The sequence below is a fragment of the Egretta garzetta genome, unplaced genomic scaffold (genome assembly GCF_000687185.1).
Source record: "Egretta garzetta isolate BGI_Z169 unplaced genomic scaffold, ASM68718v1 scaffold322, whole genome shotgun sequence".
In the NCBI taxonomy this organism is placed as follows: domain Eukaryota; kingdom Metazoa; phylum Chordata; class Aves; order Pelecaniformes; family Ardeidae; genus Egretta; species Egretta garzetta.
The window spans coordinates 3,787,774-3,807,444 of NW_009259044.1; the positions used below are offsets into that span (position 1 = coordinate 3,787,774).

Consider the following 19,671-nt stretch of genomic DNA (forward strand, 5'->3'; position numbering starts at 1 on the left):
ACCAGGGAGCGCAGCCAATCCCCGTCCCCAGCGAGCACAAGATGGCCTTTGAACTCCCCACCAGCAACTTCCTGCTGTTTTTAGAGTACACACAGTGCAATGCAGTATGTCTGTCAGCTATGCGGCACAAAGGAACAGCCATTTTGTGACTCAACTGGACCCGCACCAAAATGCCAGGCGGTGCAGCCTTCCCCTCTCCTTTCACCAGGAATCGGGGCTTCCCGAGCCCTACCAAAACGAGAAGGGGATGCCCTCCGCTTTCAGCAGCAGCCAGGGAGGGCAATTTTTGTTTAACGTCTTCCTTTCCCTCCTCCCCCACCCCAATCCTCTTTCGTATGTAACTACATCTTCATAAAATGGCTGCCACGTAAAACGAGGGTGTTCTGCTCTGCGAAGGCTGCAGCACACGCTGCGGAGCACTCTGCCTCTGTAAGGTGGCCACTGAGCAAAAAACCCCACCATTTCAGACCTCAGACTTCCAGCTCTCCAAATAGAAACCAGGCTGAGTTCTAACCCACCGCAACCTCTCTTTTCCTCCCAAAAATGATGTTTTAAAGCTGGATACGGATGCAAGGGTTTGCTCAGCCCTGCAGCTTCTGTAGCAGAAACAATTCCCGCACCAGGGTGTATTCAGAAGATGCAAGAGCAACTTGCAACATAGGCAGGCCAGGGAAAACTAGACGAACAATGTATCCACCATTAATTACTTGCTACCCCCTACAAAACTCACTCCTGGGCTTTGGGGGGACCCCAGGCTGCCTCTCACCTCTGACATTCACATCAGGGTTGCACCATGGATGTCCCCTCTCACAACACCTGCCTTTCAGAAATGCAGCATAGAAGATACTAGAAAACACACCAGGATTTTGTTCAATTATTTAATGCAAGTCCCAGATACACAGGTGGTGGTGATCAGTAACTGCAGCATCCCAGCTTTTATCTTAGGTGGAGAAAGTTGCATGAAATGGATCAGCTTCGAGTTTGGGAAGATTTACTGTCAATATACAAAGGACAGGTGTTGCTGTTCATCTAGAAAGGTGCCAAGTACACCCCTCTGCTTACAAACTGTAAAGGGTTAACACCATTTCCCTTCCCAAGAATAATCACCTGTTTGGGGACAATTCCCAGGTATTTTTGTCTATTCAGCATATGTCTTTGTGCTTTCTTAGGACTGGAGAGGTAGGAGTCAATTGAAAAGATATTCCCCAGTTAGGACGCCAAGGTGGTGTACAGGAATTGAATTTTCTTCTGCTTTAACACCTCTCTCCAGTCCTGCATTTTCGCTTCTCCAGCTCAGGTGAACGGCACCGGCCATATCTACCTTTTCCACCCATCTCCATCACCCAGGCCTCCCACCAGGGTTTATGTAACAGGACTTCATGTATTCTTCACGGATGCCGAGCTGGTCTCACAAGCAGGGTGAAAGCTAGGCAGCAGCACGTGAAGTGCAGGCATCAGTGCATTTCTGGGCTACAGTAAAGCAAAGTGGTGGCTTTACTTCCTAGAAATCATTTCCCCTGCAACTTCAAGTCAACCTCAGGAAGTAAAGCCCATTTTACGACATTCAGCTGACTCACAGCTCAGAAATAAGCTCGACAGGGCTCACTTACAAATATCCTGTCCTCAATTGTTTCCCACACTTCAGGTGAGTGGATGTTACCCACGGCAAGTTTATTTTGAGAAAAAAAAATAGTGAAGGGGGAGAAGGGTAACCTCACGCAACAGGTGTTACATGTAAATCGATCAGTTACAGCAAATAACCTTTCAATGAAAACACCAAAAGCACACCAGACACTATGCAAATATAATACCCCTAAGGACAAAAAACCCAAAGGTCTTCTTCCTGTGGAACTACTGTTAGATGTCTCCAATTTCATCTCCTATCCAGCCTAATATTTCCAACGCCGATAAAATACCTTAATTTAGATTTTCTGAACAAATTATATCTTTTACTGCTCTTGCTGATAATCTGCACTTTAAAAAAAAGCATGAAGACTTACGTAAGTTGAATCATAAGTAATTTCTTTCAAAAATTGACTTTTTAAGCAATATTTTGTGTGCAGTATTTACAGTAATATAAAGACTGCACGGTTTGAAAGTCTGATGTGTTTTTAAACTGCATTATTGTAAATGCTGTGCATAGGTGCTGTATGTAATGCTTCAACAGTCCCTGAGGCTAATTTAGTTATTAGCAATTTCAAATTAAACAAACTTACCCACATCCACTTTAGGATTTTAAATTTGACTGCAATTTTAATACATCCAGAATACCATCCAAGTTTATGCTAAAAGGTTACAGCAATTTGATAATACATGTATTCCCACAGTATTTCAAGTTTGTGTGTTTAAGGAAGGTTAAATACTGGACATGAAGAATACTATTCAAACACCTGCAAACATCACATAGAGCACATGTGATACAACAGACAGTTCAGAATTCTTTTTTATTATTGTTGGTTAAAAATTACTGAAGACAACACCAGAGAAAAATAAACAGACCACGATTCAATTAAAATTAACAAAATGCAAAACTCAAGTGTATTCACAAACTAGAAAACAAAAATGCACGTAGTTTAATTTCCAATTTTTGTAAAAGCCAACCCTTTTAAATACAAAATGAGCAATTCTGTAATTATATTTCTGCATTCCTAGCAAACAAACATTTCCAGTATTTCATACTTTTCCCATATCAAGGTTAAGTTTATAAAAATCTGTAAAGAATCTCATTACTCAACAAAAGTAAATAAAAACACTCTGAGCAAAAATACATTAAACAAACAAGCAAAGCATTTGAAGCCTCTTGTTAACAGTCACAGTGTATATTTTATGACACGAAATGCCATCACCAGCAGGAGAAAGTCTGGTTAAATTGTATAAAAATATTCTAAAATACCTAAACAGTATCAAAGTTCTACAAGCTCAAATAAAATTTGAAGTAAGGGGTATCAAACAAACAGGCACTTTCCAGTTTATATTTTAAAATGAGCTTTTTTTCATTCATGTAACTTTTTCTTGTGTCTATTTACTATAATTTACTACTACACCAGGCTTCTGTATGGCCCTCAGTTAAAGTTTAGACTTCTGAGATTCTTCAAAGAAAAATTTGCCTTGTATGTAAAATGGTGCAATGCAGCAATGGCTAAACCGACAAGGTCATTTTTCACAGCACAAAAAACCTAAAAACTGAAATTCAAAAGCTGGAAAAACATAATACAGAGGAAAGGGCTCCCCTGAATAAAGGTACAGTACCTTTTGACTATGACATGGGCCCTTAAGTCACAACACAACTTTCAGAAATTGCTACCAAAAAAAAATTAGGGTGTGGCATGCTAACAATCTCAAGGTCATTCCTTAAAAAGGAAGCAAAATCAGTAAAATGTTTTGTATTAAGCACTGACAGTATCCCAAGGCTGTCAAAGTAAACAGGGTATTCACAGGTTTTACCAAAAAAAAAAAAAGTAAGTTGATAGATCATACCTCGATGCATTGCTGTGGACTGAACCCTCCTCTCCTTGGCTTTTGTCCTTATTTCTCATCATCTTTTTATTCTTAAATATTAAGAGGGGGTCAGGGGTGTCTGTTTGCTTTGAAGTCCTGTGCCCAGGTATTTACTGTCAAAAGTTGAAAGAAAGGTAAGGTCCCAGTTCGTTTCACTGGCTTTCATTATCAGGAACAAAGTCCTGACGCTGCAATGATATTGTTATAACAATACACAACACTGATCAACACGGCAAAACGGAGATTTAAAACAAATAATCGTTTTTAGAAGAAAAATCAGAGAATAAACACAGTAGAGGAGCATCCTGCAAACTTTCCCAAAGTAACACTGGATGCAAATAATCTCTGTATCTTATTGCGTCATCCCAATACAGCTCAAATCGGTCGAAAATCAAACTACTTAAAACGGCAAAAATCTAAAAATTATTATTATTAATTGCTCACCTACCTGATCCATGCACCGCCGCCAGGACCAAGTCGATATTAGTTGCGGGTAGTGGAAAAACATTAGATCCAAAATATTTAGAGTTATAATGATAAAATACGAATTTCAGAGAATGAAAAAAAATATATACTCTAATCCCAAAAATATGTTGCCGATAAAGCAAAAGAAGCGATAATTAGTACAAAAATGTCCGGGGGAAAAAGCTCATTAGGAGAGCGCACAAAAATGGAGGTACGCCATGGCTTCTAAGCTGGAAAAACAACGACCTGGGCTCTCTCCACGGCTTCTTCTTTCCAGCAAGGCACGAAAAAGGAGCCCTCAAAAGCTGCTTTTCTGCCCGAAAAAGGTCCGCTCAGCCCCCGATTAGTGCCTAGGAGAGGCAAGGGGCTGTGGGGGCCCCCTGAGGCTGCCCGAAAGTTAGGGAAAGTTGCGTAAAGTGTTGGGGAAGGCACGGAGCTGAGCGCGCTCTCTCTAAGGCACAGCCGCCATCTAGAGCTCCTTCCCAGCTCTGAGCTCTGCCTTTGATTGACACTCTCTACATTTACCCCACAACTCAGGTGATGTACCATAGACCCACCCCTTCATTTCTACCAAAAAAAGAGATAGCCTCCACCTAAAGGGTGCCTGCTACCCCCACAGCCCCTGGCTTCTTCCAACTACCCCAGCTGAAGGGGCACCTTAACCCCATGTGGCTCAGGCACCCTTTTGAAACCAGAAAGAAATGGAATTTGTGCCTTTTGTTTTAAAGATTTGCTAAATATTTCAGTGCCTGGGCTAAAATTACTTCCTCCCTGGACAGGAAGTGGTGCTGTTACAAGCCATTTTGAAAGAATGGAAGTGGAGCTAACAGCCATTGCAGCCAGCAACAACCCACCTTGGGGTTCACCCCACCCAAGGGGTAGCTTTTTTTAAATTCGGTGGCAGTATCCCCAGACAATAGCTCCTCCATTCGTCACCCAACACTGGCACTTAATGCCTGGGACCAGAGCGTCAGGCGCTCCCCAGAGAGCCCTGCGTTGCTGACAGCCCCCTCCAGCTCGACAGCGCCTCCCTACTGGTTTTCCCCAACAACAAAAATCCAACAGCTACACAATTTTCATCAGTTAGGAGAAGGCACTACTGTAAAATAAGTCTAACACCATTAAAAGGGTTATTTTGAATTCACATTCTTAACCCATTAATGTTCGTTAACAGATTTTAACACAACAAATGAGTTTTAAAGCCATATAATAGCCAAGCTGTAGAACTGAAAATCAAACAACATCTCAAATACAACACCCTAGTATCGAGAGGATGCATCACAGAGAAAATGGAGGCGATCCAAGCATCCCCTACCCGCCTGCATTCTGACTACCAGTTGCCTTCCCACAAACAACAGACTCCTTAAAATACAAGGATATCTTGCGTATTCGTAAGCATCACAACAAGACCATGAAATCAGACTTTGAGGGACTGCTGGGGGGGAGGGGAGTAATGGGTTAGTTTGGGCTTCTCTGGGGACAGCCATGGCACAGCATCCCAACAGCCTGAAAACACTGGCTCCTACCAGCAGGACCAAGACAGTCCCCATCAACTCCTCCACGCGCTTGCCATTCGCATGCTCCAACAAGCTATCACCCTTCCACACCAAGAGGTTTCAGTAGGTGCACTCCGTCACCACAGTCCATTTTAAAGAATTTCAGTTTACCGATTACAGAAGACCCCTTGCACCTAAACTACAAGAACCGAAAAACACAATTCAAGACTGTTCCAAGCAATTTTGGGCAACACTAAGGAAATCCACTTGTCTGGGGATCCCTTTAGCTTGGCCCCAGTATCCAACTCCACCATATAACACGTGGCAAAACCAAACTTGAGTGATCAAAATAGCTGGATGGAACAGGTATGAACAATTCATCATGGTAAAAATGCATATTTACAAAGAAGTCCCAGCAAGCCAAATGGTTACACACACACAATGGGGGTTTGTTTGGGTTTTTTTGTATTTTGTTTGTTTTTAAAAGAAAACACCTAGGTTATTCTCAGGACCAGGTTTGTCATCTTGGCCCTCCAGCATAAAACAAAGACAACTGTGAATTTCAGGTGAAACATACATAGGGAGGTGGCTACAGTTTAGCTATTCGAGCCACAAGAAACTTAAGGAAATTTGGGGTTGAACATTAGAACCATTTTAAAATTAATTTGTAAAGGTTAAGATGTCATCTGTAGCAATATCAAAAATAACTCCATTTTTTATCATCAAATACATGGTACAGTATCACACAGCTAAGCCTACATTAAATAGCGGTGAGGCTGATTGGACACTTGCACAGAACAATTTTAAGACAGAATAGACTGTTTAGGAAGTACATTGTCCAGGAAATCTGTTGAAAAGTTTCTGTACCCATACACAACCGAAGAAGCATACCTAAAAAAGTTACACAGAACATTCAAGTACTCCTTTATTGTCATATTTGTCCAGGCTTCAATTGATATCAATTCCATCTTAAAATAACTTCAGAAAGTTCAGCAGAAGTACCCTGACAATAGGCCAAGTACTGAAAAAAACCCCTAACATTAAGCACCTGAATGAACAAACCAGCGAATAAAAATTCATTGGAAGTCATGGCATAGCGGAGATAATTTGCAAATGAAAACCACATTTTAAATCAAGTATAGCACAAAATTTTACCTTGCCTTTAGTGCTTAGCAGCTAAAGTATTTCTCACTTTAATAGCAACAAAAAACCATAACCCACTTCAATATCAACACAATAAAAAAAAAAATTCAGCCAGAAAGGACAAACACAAAGTATGAAAGAAACCAAAACCTTTTATTGTCACTTAAAAAAACATTACATTTTCTCCAAAGGGGTAGCAACAGATCTCTTACCAAATGAATTTGCCTGTTATGCATACACAACAAAAGAGTAAAATTTTGCCACCCAGCCCTGAAAGAGATCCATCATTGGATAGACACTGATTCAGTCCCCTGATTAATTCAAGTGCAAAGTCCATTTTGATAGGATGATCTCAACCCAGATCTTCTCTGGTTTAATAACACGAGAGTCCATGTTTTAACATCCTTTTCTTGGACAGACATATCACAGCACTCATGCATTAGTCCATTTCCTCAACCTCTCAATCAACAGCGGAACTGCCATCTTGGTGTCTCATTCGTAGACTCCTTTTGACACTCTTCATCTGATTGGATTCTTTATGGAAAATTAAAAGAAAAATGCTGTTGGAATACAGATCATATCTTTAAACTAAAACATTCAACTACTGTACCTTGATCATAGTTTAAACATGTAACTGATGCTTCATTCCATATTACACATTCCAGAACATCTACTTTTATCATGAACAACGTCAGATCATCAGTTCAAGAATCAAAAATAGAAGTTTTAACCAAGACTATAAAGAAGTAGGGCAGGAATGATTAGAAGTTCAAGAACCCTTTCAGGATCCATAAATTCCATTTGAAATTTCTCCATAGTGTTAAAACACTAGAGAAATCAATAGAGGGAAACCTGAGATATTTGCTCTGGCAATCATCTTCATTGGACTGACCCATCTACTAAAGCTGATGCTGCTTAGTGAAAACCCAAGTTTATAATAAGAAGCCAAGTTTTTTAACTACTGTCCATGCTCCTTTTTTCGAAGACATAGATCCATCAAAACCAATGTAACAGGCATGAAAACTGGTCTCCTGTATACAGATGGTGACTGGAGACAACACATTCCACCATCTTAACCCAGTTTTCCAGCTCATGAAACATGTACAGTGCAACAGCAAACACACAGTTATAAACAAACGGAATGACTGGTTTAGTTACTGGTGGGAAAGGACGTGTCAGAAGTCAGATGAAAATCGTAACAAGTTACACTAGTTGCCTTTAGCAAGGCCACCATACTACTCCTGATCCACATTCCAACTTTACTCTTCCTATAACAGCAACCAAGCCCACAGGTAAGTGACAAACCCAACTGATCAAATGACTTCCACATGGATAAATATAAATCAAATGTCCCCATCTTTACATTTTCTTCCAAGAAAAATAAGCCCATGTACTTCAAAAACAATACTACTCCTCCTAAAGTGCAAAAATCAAGTACAGGAAGTTACTACGTGTTAAGAACATAATTTTGAAACCAATGCTACCTGTATGAGAGACACACAGAAAAAAGGTTTTCAAATGTCTTCATGATTTTGAGTATCTGCACTCCAACCTCAATTTATTCTTTTGAATGTGTATAGCTTTAACCTCATTTTAGTCTGAAAGCCAACTCCACCACTATGTCGTTCCCCCGAAAATCCTGGGCAGATTCTTACAAGTGATGCAGAAATTACCCACAGTACAGCAACAATCCGTGGAGCCATCTAGTGGTCTCTGCCTCATCATTCCAGTTTCCCCATTCTCTTTTCAAAATAACCAGTAACAGCAAAGCGAACAGCAATGGAACCAGCACAACAAGCCTCAGTCCGACTTTCATAACTGCCCATATGTCCTGTTTTATATTCCTCTATAGACTTCCTTGTTTTAAGTACAATGGAAAAAGAAGTACAGCACATGGAAGTGGAATGCAGGATCTGGTCATTCACTTTGCTTTGCATTGTGCAACATGCGTACTTGTAATAGTATTCAACCACAGGACTGTCACACTTTCAGAACCAGAAACCGAACAGCCAAATTTTCAGAAATTCTTTGTTTCAAGCATTCAAATCATCCTCAGTTAAGACAGAAATTAAATAATTTAAGATTTTCCCCCCACACCTAAACTGAATACAGTTCTTTGGGGTTATTTTGGTTTTGGGGGTTTTAGTTCTTATTGATATACTAGCCTAATTTCAAACTCATTTAGGCATTTGAAGCTAAATTAAAACTTTGAATAATTTTTAATGCTAATGCCTTGACTGAGGTACCAAAACATGAAAAATAAAACACCACAAAGTTGTCCACTACTGTCACAATCAAATATTCAGAAGTACTACCATGAGCACAGTGGAAACCCCATACATAAGACCATTAAAATATTTTTTATAGTTATTGTAAGAAGCTTAACATAAGGAAATTTAATTACTGGCATCAGCTTTCCCCACCTCTCAAAAATGTTATTTAGTTACATATTAGTCAACCTTTAAAGGTCCTTTCCCATTGGGTTAGCCTTCTGCCTTAGACACTAATGAGATCTGCCAAAAGCAATTTAAGGGGAAATTTCCCTACTAGGTTCACCTACATTTGGTTGTACCAAAAACTCTGCAAGTAACCCCACCACATTCATTTTAAACTCTTCTCTTGACCTTGTAAAGTAATTAGCAGTAAATGGAACTGATGATATGTTATAATTAAGAACATGCTACAACAGCCCTTGTTCTAAAAGTTATTCATACATCAAAAAGATGCCATAGTAATGGCCAAAATATTAATAGCAATCTGTCCACTTTTTCATGTGAAATCTACATTTGCTTTAAAAGATTTCACAGCAATTTTTTACTTACGAATTAAGGCACATTTTACTCAGAAATTTCAATAATGTTGCAAAAATATACTCCTCCACCAAGACATATGCAGTGATCCTACACTTAAGGTAGCTATTGAATAGCCCAGATTTTTTTGCTAGATGACATGAATATTTCATTCCTTCTGTAACATCAGTTCATCATCATCCCATTTTTCAAGCTTTATTATCTATCATATACTGTATTTGTTTCCAAACACAGTTTTTCTGTCATGATAAATAAGGGATCTGGATAGTCATGCAATACTTTCAAAGTTTCCTTCAAATCACTGGTAAGATACTGACATTCCATACCAACAGACAGAAACCATTCACAGCCATGCCTAAAGGTTTAAGGCAACAGTTTGGAAATATATGAGTTTACAAAGTTTTTCTCTTCAAGTTTTTTGTAATTGCTTAGTTGTTGCTCTACCCAGTAAGAGATCACAGCAATAAAAAAATATCTTTTATGGCCAAAACCATGGCCTCAGCAATTTCATGTCTATTGAAACCTTGCATTTCCTAAGTACGAGATTGAAAGCCAATTACATGTAAGACACCCATACATCACCACAAGTGTGCAAGAGACCAGTACATTTACAAAATTTTCCAGAGTGAAATCTCTCACACTGAGGCTTAAACTTAAAAAACAAGGTGACATACTGCTAGTAAAGGGAATTAATTCCAACAGAGGAAGCTGAATGGACAGAGTGAGGTTCTGAGCAAAGCAAACCTGAAGTTCTACACTTAATGTTCTACACTTAAGTTCATTAAAGCAAGATTTTATTCTCAGAGACACCTGTCTCAGTAACTTTTACACTAGAGGAAAAAGCAGACCTGCCCTTTATTAACATCTGAAGTCAGTAAAAATGTTCTGCCCAACCTTCAAAAGTAACTAAGTACTCTGGACAGTCCTAAATCTGCTTTTACTACTATTAGATGTTCAGTAAGCACAGCAGTAAAAGCACAACTCATGTAGGATCAGGTATTTTTAGCTAAGAAGGGCTGTTTGCCAAGTTTCTCAGATTTAGAGATTAATTTCAGGTAAGATGTGACTTTATTCACAGATGCTTTCTTTCGTGGGTATTATTTTTAAATAGTAAATTTACTGCATTAAGCAAAGTATGTCAACTTCAACAAAGCTCCTGGTATTCAAGTATTTTCCCCCTTTATTAAAAAGAAAAAATCAGTGGTTCAAGTAAACATTAGTTTTTTTAACTAGAGAGGGTGATACTACATCTTTCAAGATCCATATATTTGGATGTTTTTACAGATGCATTTTGAAATAACTTCTTTTGAAGACAACCGTTTCTTTAAGCCAATTAAGAGTTTCACATTCACCCCTTCCTTTAGGTAAGAATTATAAACAGAAAAGGATGGAAGAATTACTCAGTGTGTAACAGAAAAGCCCAATTCCTGCTCAAGAAACCAGATCTGACAACAGCTAATTTACAATCCAGTTGGAGAAAACAGAAAAAATGCACATAGAAATATGTAGCAAACAGATCAAGATTAATATAAAAATGGAACGTGAGTCACATGTTTAGAGATTATAGCAGATGATTGAGGAAAGAAGGCAACAGTGGACAACACAGGAAGAATTTTGAGGAATAGTTGGAAGAAGTAACATTTACTTCTAACATAGCAAAAAATACGCTGTTCTACACATACCTGCAGTGTAAAAAATAGGTTAAGACTTCTGAAAGGAGAAATAAAACTTACAGAACACAGTAGAAGAGATGAAACACTCATCAACGATCAAAACTGAGCACATGTATGCACAATAAGAACGGAATCCTTCAAAGTCATTAATTCTACTCAGTTATAAAATTGGTTCAAAATGAGATGTACCAAAAAGCAGCACAAGGCCACAACAACATGGCCTCGCAAGGTTTGCGCCTCACCCCCACATACTCCATTTTCCTTTTAAAAGAGCTCTATATTAGTCTCCACATCACATGAGTACATCAGAAGCAAGCGTGGGACTTTGGAGTACAAACCAGGAGTTGCTGCTTTTCTAGCACCTGAGACAGCATAGGTGGCAGTTTCTACACGGTAAGCATGGTGGCTGAAGGTGTCTGCTAACATACACCACCATTGGATAGTTGAAAAATCACTAACTGTCACCTACCCACCGAAACAAGAGACTATTTGCATCACGGAACATTTTCTCAAGCTGTCTGCAGTCTAAGGAAGACATTGCTCAATCAGGTAGCACATCATACTGAAAGAACTGTCTCCAAGAAACTGTCCCTTTAAAAGAAAATCATATATTCTGAAGCATAGATCTACAGGAATAGAGCTTTCCACTAAAAAAAAGTTAATTCATGTACACAAAATGCAATGGATGCACTAATTAATGCAGAATCAAGGAGTCTGAATTTTAAGCAGACAGAAAGACAGAAGGACTTGGGTGTTTCCAAAGACAACTCCCAAGAGTCACAGAATGTGCCAGAGACAGCTCCCAAGTGAGTCACAGGATGTGCCAGAGACAGCAGAAGGTCATCAAGACCAAACTCCTTTTAAAGGAAACTGGAAAAAAAATTTTTATCCCATTATTCATCCAGTATAGAACTGAATGAATTCTTCTACTCAAGCCTGCCAATGCTGTATTTTGACTCTATGAGGAACAATTCCTAAATGAAGTCTATCAGCCAGCAGTTTAATACAGGAAACTGTATCAGCATTACATACCATTTTCTGCAAAGCTGAAGCTTTATGAATGAAGAACAGAAACAGAACAATCACAGAACAGAAGACAGTTACTATCCGCTCAAAGACCCTCACTGATACTGAGAGGAGCATAAAAGGACAACACGAGTTGCTCGTAAGACAAGTTCTTCCTGCTGTGATACTTTCCACAATATTTGTTATCCAAATCACGTGTAGTACTTCTCTGTAGAGACAGACATTTGTGTACCAAACCCTTCTGAACAAGCAAATCTATGATTTCATACTTCTCAACAAAATATGGAATCAAATAACAGAAGCAGAAGACCAAAGGACTACAATTAGGTATGAAAGCTGTTCTCCAGCAAGACAGGTTGAGCGTACTACCCAAGTATAGCCTTATTTCCTAAAAGCTCAGCAAGAATGGTCCTGTGGTCCTTCTCTAACTGAGCCTTCCAGAAACAAACATGCGCACACAGACACACTTTAAGGAACTTCAGGATGTTTCAGCCAAAAACTTCAGCAAGTTAAACATTAGAGCCATGTGTGCTTGTTGGGTTTTTAAGCTAAAAAGTAGATGTTATTAGGAACAACAACTTACCAGTGCTTCAACCAAGAGTAGTTATTTTGCTTACAGTGAGTAAATCAATTCCTCAATACATCTGTGGGGAAAATGATAAATTAAACACTTGAATTAAAAGAAAATCAAAAAATAAAGACCAGAGCACTAACCTAAGACTATTACAAAAGTTCTATCCTCAAATAGGGAAAAAGCGCCAACAAAAAAACCACAACCAAAAAACCTTCCCAGCAGATCACAGCATAGGGTACAACAGACAATTTCGTAAAATTTTGAAGTATCACTAAGGAAACCTGTTATCAAAGAACCTGTGCAAACCACCCCAAAAATTCAGACCCATTCCTGTACACAAATCCCTTGAGAAACAAAGCACTGGGAAAAAACTTTTTTTTTGCAATTTTTGAAAAAGATCAATTGGGCATCAAGCAGAAGTATGCTGAAACTAACTGATCTGCCCTTCACATAAAAGTAATTAAAATACTCATTTTACTAAGAGGTGGTGTCAGCTAGATGCAGTGGAATTATTTAAACAATAACATGGAACAAGTTATCCGCCTATGGGCAAGGCCTAAATTTGCAAACTCAACTTTGAAAATGCTTATTGTCAATCCACATCAATGAACATTTAATCATTATCACCTTAAGCAGAGGTAGCAAGATTAAAATAAGACCGAAAATTCTAGAACAACTCACAAACCCCTCTTCTTTTACTGTAAATTTCAACTGCATGAAGGCATCCACTATCATGAGCCATACAAGTTATCCACTTAACACGTACAAGCAAACAGCTTCTTGTGATCTCTCAGAATCTACTTATATTGGAATATAGCCTCAAATATATTAAGTTTATTCAGTGATATCATACTATGAGTAATTTTCTACAATCTTCTAAATTCTCCTCTTCAAACTGATAGCTACTCAGATGTGTAGAAAGAAAGCTGTGATGAATAGAAGTGTAATTTCTTTGTTGATGTAATTTACTTGGCATTATTAATATGGAAAAAGATCCCTTTAGAAAAGGGAAAGGATAAAAAAATTATAGTAGTAAACTGGCACAACCATGCAGAATATCCAAATGAAAATGAACTACAGAGGTCTAAAACACGTGTTTAAAATGTGATCCAACAGCTGCTATTAAATGGAAGCATAAAACTGACGCACTTCTAAAATGGTGGACGGGCACTCTGTAGAAGAAACACAACATGGTTGCTGAACTTTGATCATCCGAGAGGCATCTATCAGTCATGCAAAGCAAAGGCATGAACTAGGTAGAGGTTTACTTGTGACCTTTAAGTCTCCTTCTGTCCTGTATGTACCATTTCACTCAAAAAAAAGCCTCTTAAAAACTACAATTTAATACATAAAGACTTAGTAAAGTTAATGATTGAAAGATTTTTCAACTTGCAGCTCTCAGCCATTTTTAATAATTTACAGCACAGCTAAACACACATCATCTGCATTCAAGTTGGCTCCTGTCTTCTTCAATTCTAGAGTTAGCATCCAGTTACGGGGATTTCACACAAACTTTAATGAGGATGCTTAATATGGCTTTATATCACCATAGAGGAACAGCTTTCTCTACTGAAAAAGTTACTAACGCTCAACCAGAGCATGTCCTTCAGACCTTTTGCAAAAGGAACCTAACATTTGTCAAGGTTGTATCACTTGGTAGTACTAAGACTTCTCTACTCTGAAGTGAACAAATGAACGAAACAATGAGTTTTGTAAAAAACACCACGAAGATGTTAATAATGTGTTACATTTCATTCATATAATCACACAAGTAATCATTTTTCCACAGTTATAAAATACACCGCTGTATTTAGTGTTTTCAAATTTAATATCCAAAACACAGTCACTCCTGAACTACAGAACGCATCGCAAAATCTGACAGTTTATGCCAAGACCCATGAACTAAAGAGCTAGCAAATAAAAGTTTCAGCTGAAAAAAATTAGACTTTCAGATTAACACCTGCATTTCCTATTTAGCATTCAATTTATTTAAATGTCAAACTAAAAATCTTTTAATCGACTGCTCGCAGTAATTGCTGTAGCCCTTATGTGATGAAAAAATCCATCCCCTATTTAAAAATAAATATGGTTTTACTTTTTTTTTTTTTTAGGGTCTTATAGTTGTGGCTTGTATTTATTTTTAAATCATAGAATGAGATGTTTTAAGAGCAGCTTGGCCTATGCCACATAAAACATGCCTTGCATCACAGGTCCATGACTCCTTCAGCAAAAGATTGGCACTGCTAGCTCTAAAAATGAGGGAAGTATATCTCCTACAGCATCAGGTGAAGTCAGACTCTCTAAAGCTATTTATTGACATCAGATTCCTTCTCAGGATAAATTAAGAAAGTATTTTGACAAAGATGACATACCACCACACCGATGTTTTTCCATATAAGCTGTCAATGCTACAGACTAATTCTATGAGAATACTTAATATGGCTTTTTGTCATCACAGAGGAACAGCTTCCTCTACCGAAAGTTATTAAAGCTCGACCAGAGAGCATTCTTCTGACCTCGCCAATCCTCCTTAGAATGCTGTAGGGTGGCTATGAACTTAAAACTTTCCTCAAGTGCCCAGTAGTGTGCATCTAGGCTACTGAGGTCTACCTAGCCTAGAGATCAAGCTGCCACTTACTAGGTGAAAACATGATGTTCTTACAAGAAAAGGCAGCTTTAAAGAACTCACGAAAGTAACAAGGGACATTTGAAACTGTTTTTATTATAGTATCTATTCAGCACAAACAGCATCATGACAATATAGGAAATATCTAAGACCATTAAGATCAAAGTGCTCAATTTCATATTCACCCTAAAGCACTCAGGTCAGTCAAGATTACTCTGCTCTTGAGCACTGTATTATTATTTTTTAAGAGCAGGTCTAAAGCTGCAACTTTTAATTGACATTTAGGAATTTAACATTAGGAATACAAGTCTTGAGCTTGACAAGTTCAGTCCCATCATTACTACCAGACTTCTACGTAAATCAGGCTAGTCTCACCTTTATCGTAACAGACTGTGCAATATCTGGTGATTGAAAATTCACATGGTATTTCAAATATGTTCTGCTGTTCTTCTCGAGGTACCAGATAACTTCTAACACACAATTCTAATTCTCAGACTTCACATCAGACAGTTATACAACGAAGTTTAGCATTAGCTGTGTTTTGTTGCATGACATCCATGGCATACGGTACGTGTCTATTATCTATAAATATTAGCTGAATTCTGTCTTGCATATTAGCAGTGACTTACTGCAGATAATGGTTTATTACAACTTAGAGAGACATTTTTTAAAAGCTTATGCAAAACTGGTATATGACTTCTCTTATACGAACAGGCTGAAGCCTTCATCCAAGCCAAAGGGAACAGCTGCACCCAGGTAGGGGTTCATAGGATCTGTATTCTTGAGTTATCGTGGTAAGTTATGTAATTTTTAAAAGCAAATTATCAAGGGCATTTTTGAGAATCCTGATACACGTATCTTCATGAAGATGCCTTACGCTTTGAGGTCCTGAATACGCATTGAAGTACATTAGCATGGTAAGCTGTGAAAAGGAACCAGTTAAGACAGGCAAACAAGATCTCCAACTTTTAATTACGCAGTGGTGAAACCATGACTCAAATGTAACATGGCACTCTGTCGCTAAATGCAGAACCTTAAAGTATATTAAAAAAATAATCAAATATTGGAAAGTTGATTTGTTCATATTGCAAGGACAGCAAGATACTTCACAATGACTGGATGCAAGTTTAGGCTTCTAAAGTAAAATTTACACTGAAAAGAGAATTTCTAAGTTGATTGTATAAAAACAATTTATTGGAAAAGAAAAGCTTATGAGTGTCAGTTGCTAATGAACCAGTAGCTTGAACTCAAGGTAAAGCATTTCTAAAGTTTTATTAGACTGAATGTCCTTAGTACAGATGGCAATCCTCATCAGCACAGGTTTATTTTACAATGTGTTGACATGGTCACTTCAGATTCTTATAAAGGTCTTATTTATGAGTGACCATAAAAATCTTACAAGATGAGTAAGGAGACATTAACATTACTGTATTTAGTAGATACTAACAGTTTTCAAATGCACTAAAACTTGAAAGAAAATTCAACAAGGTAAAACATTGTAGCTTAAATGTTCAATGTTTATTTTGCTTAAAAAAATTACTTGCAGGATAATTAAAAAAAAAAAAAAAACCACCACAAAACCCACCACAACATAGTATAACATACCTGGTATGCACAGTACAGAATTTTGCTCAAGGTCTTTTACCCAACCAGCCATCTGAATCTTTGGAAGTAAGAATAATATCCAGTAATGGCCTTTAAAGAAAAAAAAAAAAAAAACAAAACACAAAACCAGATTTGTCTGAAAACAAAGATACATACAGATTTTACCTACAGTTCTAATGTTCTCGACTGATGCAAACTTTTTCAAAAGACATGAGGTGTCTTAGATTAATAAAAATTTGACCTACAGTCCAAAAAGGTAATATTCTATCCTTGCCAAGCATTAGCATTCAGGTCTCCAAAATGGAGAAACAGGCCCCAAAAATCTCCCTTCTGTATGAACACTTTTAAGTGTAGGGTTATTACTGTCATATATAAATTCTACAATATCCCCAAGTGTTAATGCTACAAACTCGGTAAGTACAAAAACCAAGCAATTTTTGAAGTTCAACGCATGTTTTCACTGGTGAAATGGGACGTACAGAACTTCTGGGTTTATATTAAAATACTGTCATTTCTCACCAAATAAAATGCATATATATGCGTATACATACATAAAAAAATAACAACCCACTTACTAAATAGCTTTAGTAAGCTAAAATTTATACAGAAGTAGCAGCATAAACATCACATTATTTTAAGACAGTCTACCCATATCTGCAAAAAAAAAGCTTTTAAGAAGTCCAGATAATTTATAAAATGTGTCCTCTCCAATTTAAAAATGAGAATTTCTCCCCCCCCCCCCCATCTGCACAAGTTCAAAAAAAGTAACAAGGAAATGAGCATACTACCACAAGTTATAACCACTCTTACCTAAGAAAATAAGGTATGAACGATTCTTCTGGAAGCCAGTCAGGAAGTAAGGTATTGTTCATGGAATTCTACCTAAAAAAAAAGAAAGTATTGAAATTTTCAGTTTTAGAAAAGCAGAACAAGTCAGATGCTCAAAATTTATTGATCTTTAGATAATTATTGTTAGGAAAAAAACCATGATAACAGTAACTGTATCTTTAGAACTCAACTCTAAAAATAAAAGTGCGGGTGGCTGTACATACTTGGCTGAAGAAAACACTGGAGATGAAGAGTGACTGACATACAACATGCATGATCTGTATTTTTGCATGAATAAGTGCAATCTGCTCTTCTGTCTCCGACTACTTTAATTTTGAATGACTTAAAAGATCAAATGTCTAGCCAATTTAAGATTTTTTTTTTCCTCAAGAGTAATCTATCACACAATACTTCTCAGTCCTTGTACTTTTTTCACATTAAAGTCTTCAGAAGAATGCTATGCAAAATTAAATAAAACCTCTAGCGATAGCAAAGTAATTTTAAAATGGCTTCTGTCATCAGCTTCTCTGAATTTTAAGCCTTAAGTTACTTGATCTCCCCAAAAAAGACATCTTTTTTGCCCTTCAGAATATGGTTTTAAAACCTTCGGCTTCTTTAACCTTTAATCGGATCCCAAACTATGCTCTTTAACACAAGGAACACCATATTTGCACTACCTCTAGCCAACTTTTCTTGCCTTTTGTGAAAAGGCTGAACATTTTATTTTTCAGCAGTTATATTTATCAAGACTATTTCATACTCCAGAAGTCTAGAATCATTCTGTAAATAGATGGGTAATTTAAAAAAACATTTTAATGTTACACTAAAAGATACCTAAATATAAATTAAAATTCCTACACCTTACATATACAGAAATGCAGAACCATTAAATAAACTATGTTAAGAATTAAGAGCAATTTGTTTTCAGAGACACTTGGCTGCTATTTTATTTTCAGTCGCTGAAAGAAACAAGTCAAAGCTATTTAAAAAATTATCCCCCAATATATTAAAAAAAAAAAAAAAAGAAAAATACAGCAGACACCCACCTAAAGCTAGAACTTTCTTCTCAGCAAAGTGTGTATGTCAGAACCTGTTCTACACTGCAGAACTGTTGCTAGGGTTATAAAACCACCATAACCCAAATCTAAAATAAAGATACCAAAGACTTTGCATAAAGGTAATAGAACTCCAGTGGTTGCTGAAACTTGTATTTATATTTCAAAAAAAAAAAAAAAAAAAAGCAGCCAGCTTTCATTGTTGTAATAACGGATTCATATTTGCAGAGGAAGTACCGAAAAATATATTTACCTCCATTTGTGATATTTAAAACCTATACAGAGTTTTATAGCCCTGTACAAGTGTACACCAGATAAATCCAACAAATATGGCTATACACAATCTCCAATTAAAACTAAAGTTCTTAATATTTACCTCTTGCTCTACTACAGTGACTTTTTATACATTTCAAATTATAGTTTTACCCTTAAATTCCTAATTGCTGAATGCGAGCCAACGCAAAACAAACATCAGGCATCCCATTTAAACTTGCATTTTAGAAAGTCTCGCAATAGGTGTTGTACAACTTCTAAATTATTAACCATCGAAACAACGATAAAAATGCTACGTAAACAGAAATGACTGCGAGCCCCCTCAAAAATGCATAAACTGCATGCTAAAAGCAAAACTGACACCCAAAAAATGCTTTTTAAAAGCTTTTAATGTCACACACAAACCCATTCGTGTCCTCATCACGTAATTCCTATTTAAGTAACTACCTTTTCTTCTCGTAGTGTCGTCTAAATCACAACTGTAGTATTTTGCCAACTTTAAACTGTAGACTTGGCATGACCGAGCTTTGTTTTTTCCAAGCTTGTAAGTTTTTGTATTGCCGTTTTAATTGCAAAATCATATTGCACGTAATTCTTAC

The 19,671-nt window shown here is 37.3% G+C and overlaps 1 protein-coding gene across 4 annotated transcripts in view; it reads right to left on the reverse strand.

Annotated features, from left to right (window-relative positions):
* The window catches only part of CHD2 (chromodomain helicase DNA binding protein 2), a 70,069-nt gene extending 52,270 nt beyond the window's left edge, over positions 1-17,799 (reverse strand). The window contains exons 1-4 of one of the 4 annotated variants that reach the window (XM_035890586.1): positions 17,727-17,799; positions 16,917-17,006; positions 12,695-12,755; positions 3,478-3,611 (exon numbers count right to left, since the gene is read on the reverse strand). In XM_035890586.1, the coding sequence (XP_035746479.1) occupies positions 3,478-3,539 (62 nt within the window). In that variant the 5' untranslated portion in view covers positions 3,540-3,611; positions 12,695-12,755; positions 16,917-17,006; positions 17,727-17,799. Of the gene's footprint in view, positions 1-3,477; positions 3,612-3,942; positions 6,100-12,694; positions 12,756-16,916; positions 17,007-17,726 lie in introns of those variants that run through there. The other 3 variants (XM_035890585.1, XM_009635065.2, XM_035890589.1) reach the window with 3 other exon arrangements.
* Between the last annotated feature and the right edge of the window lie 1,872 nt (positions 17,800-19,671).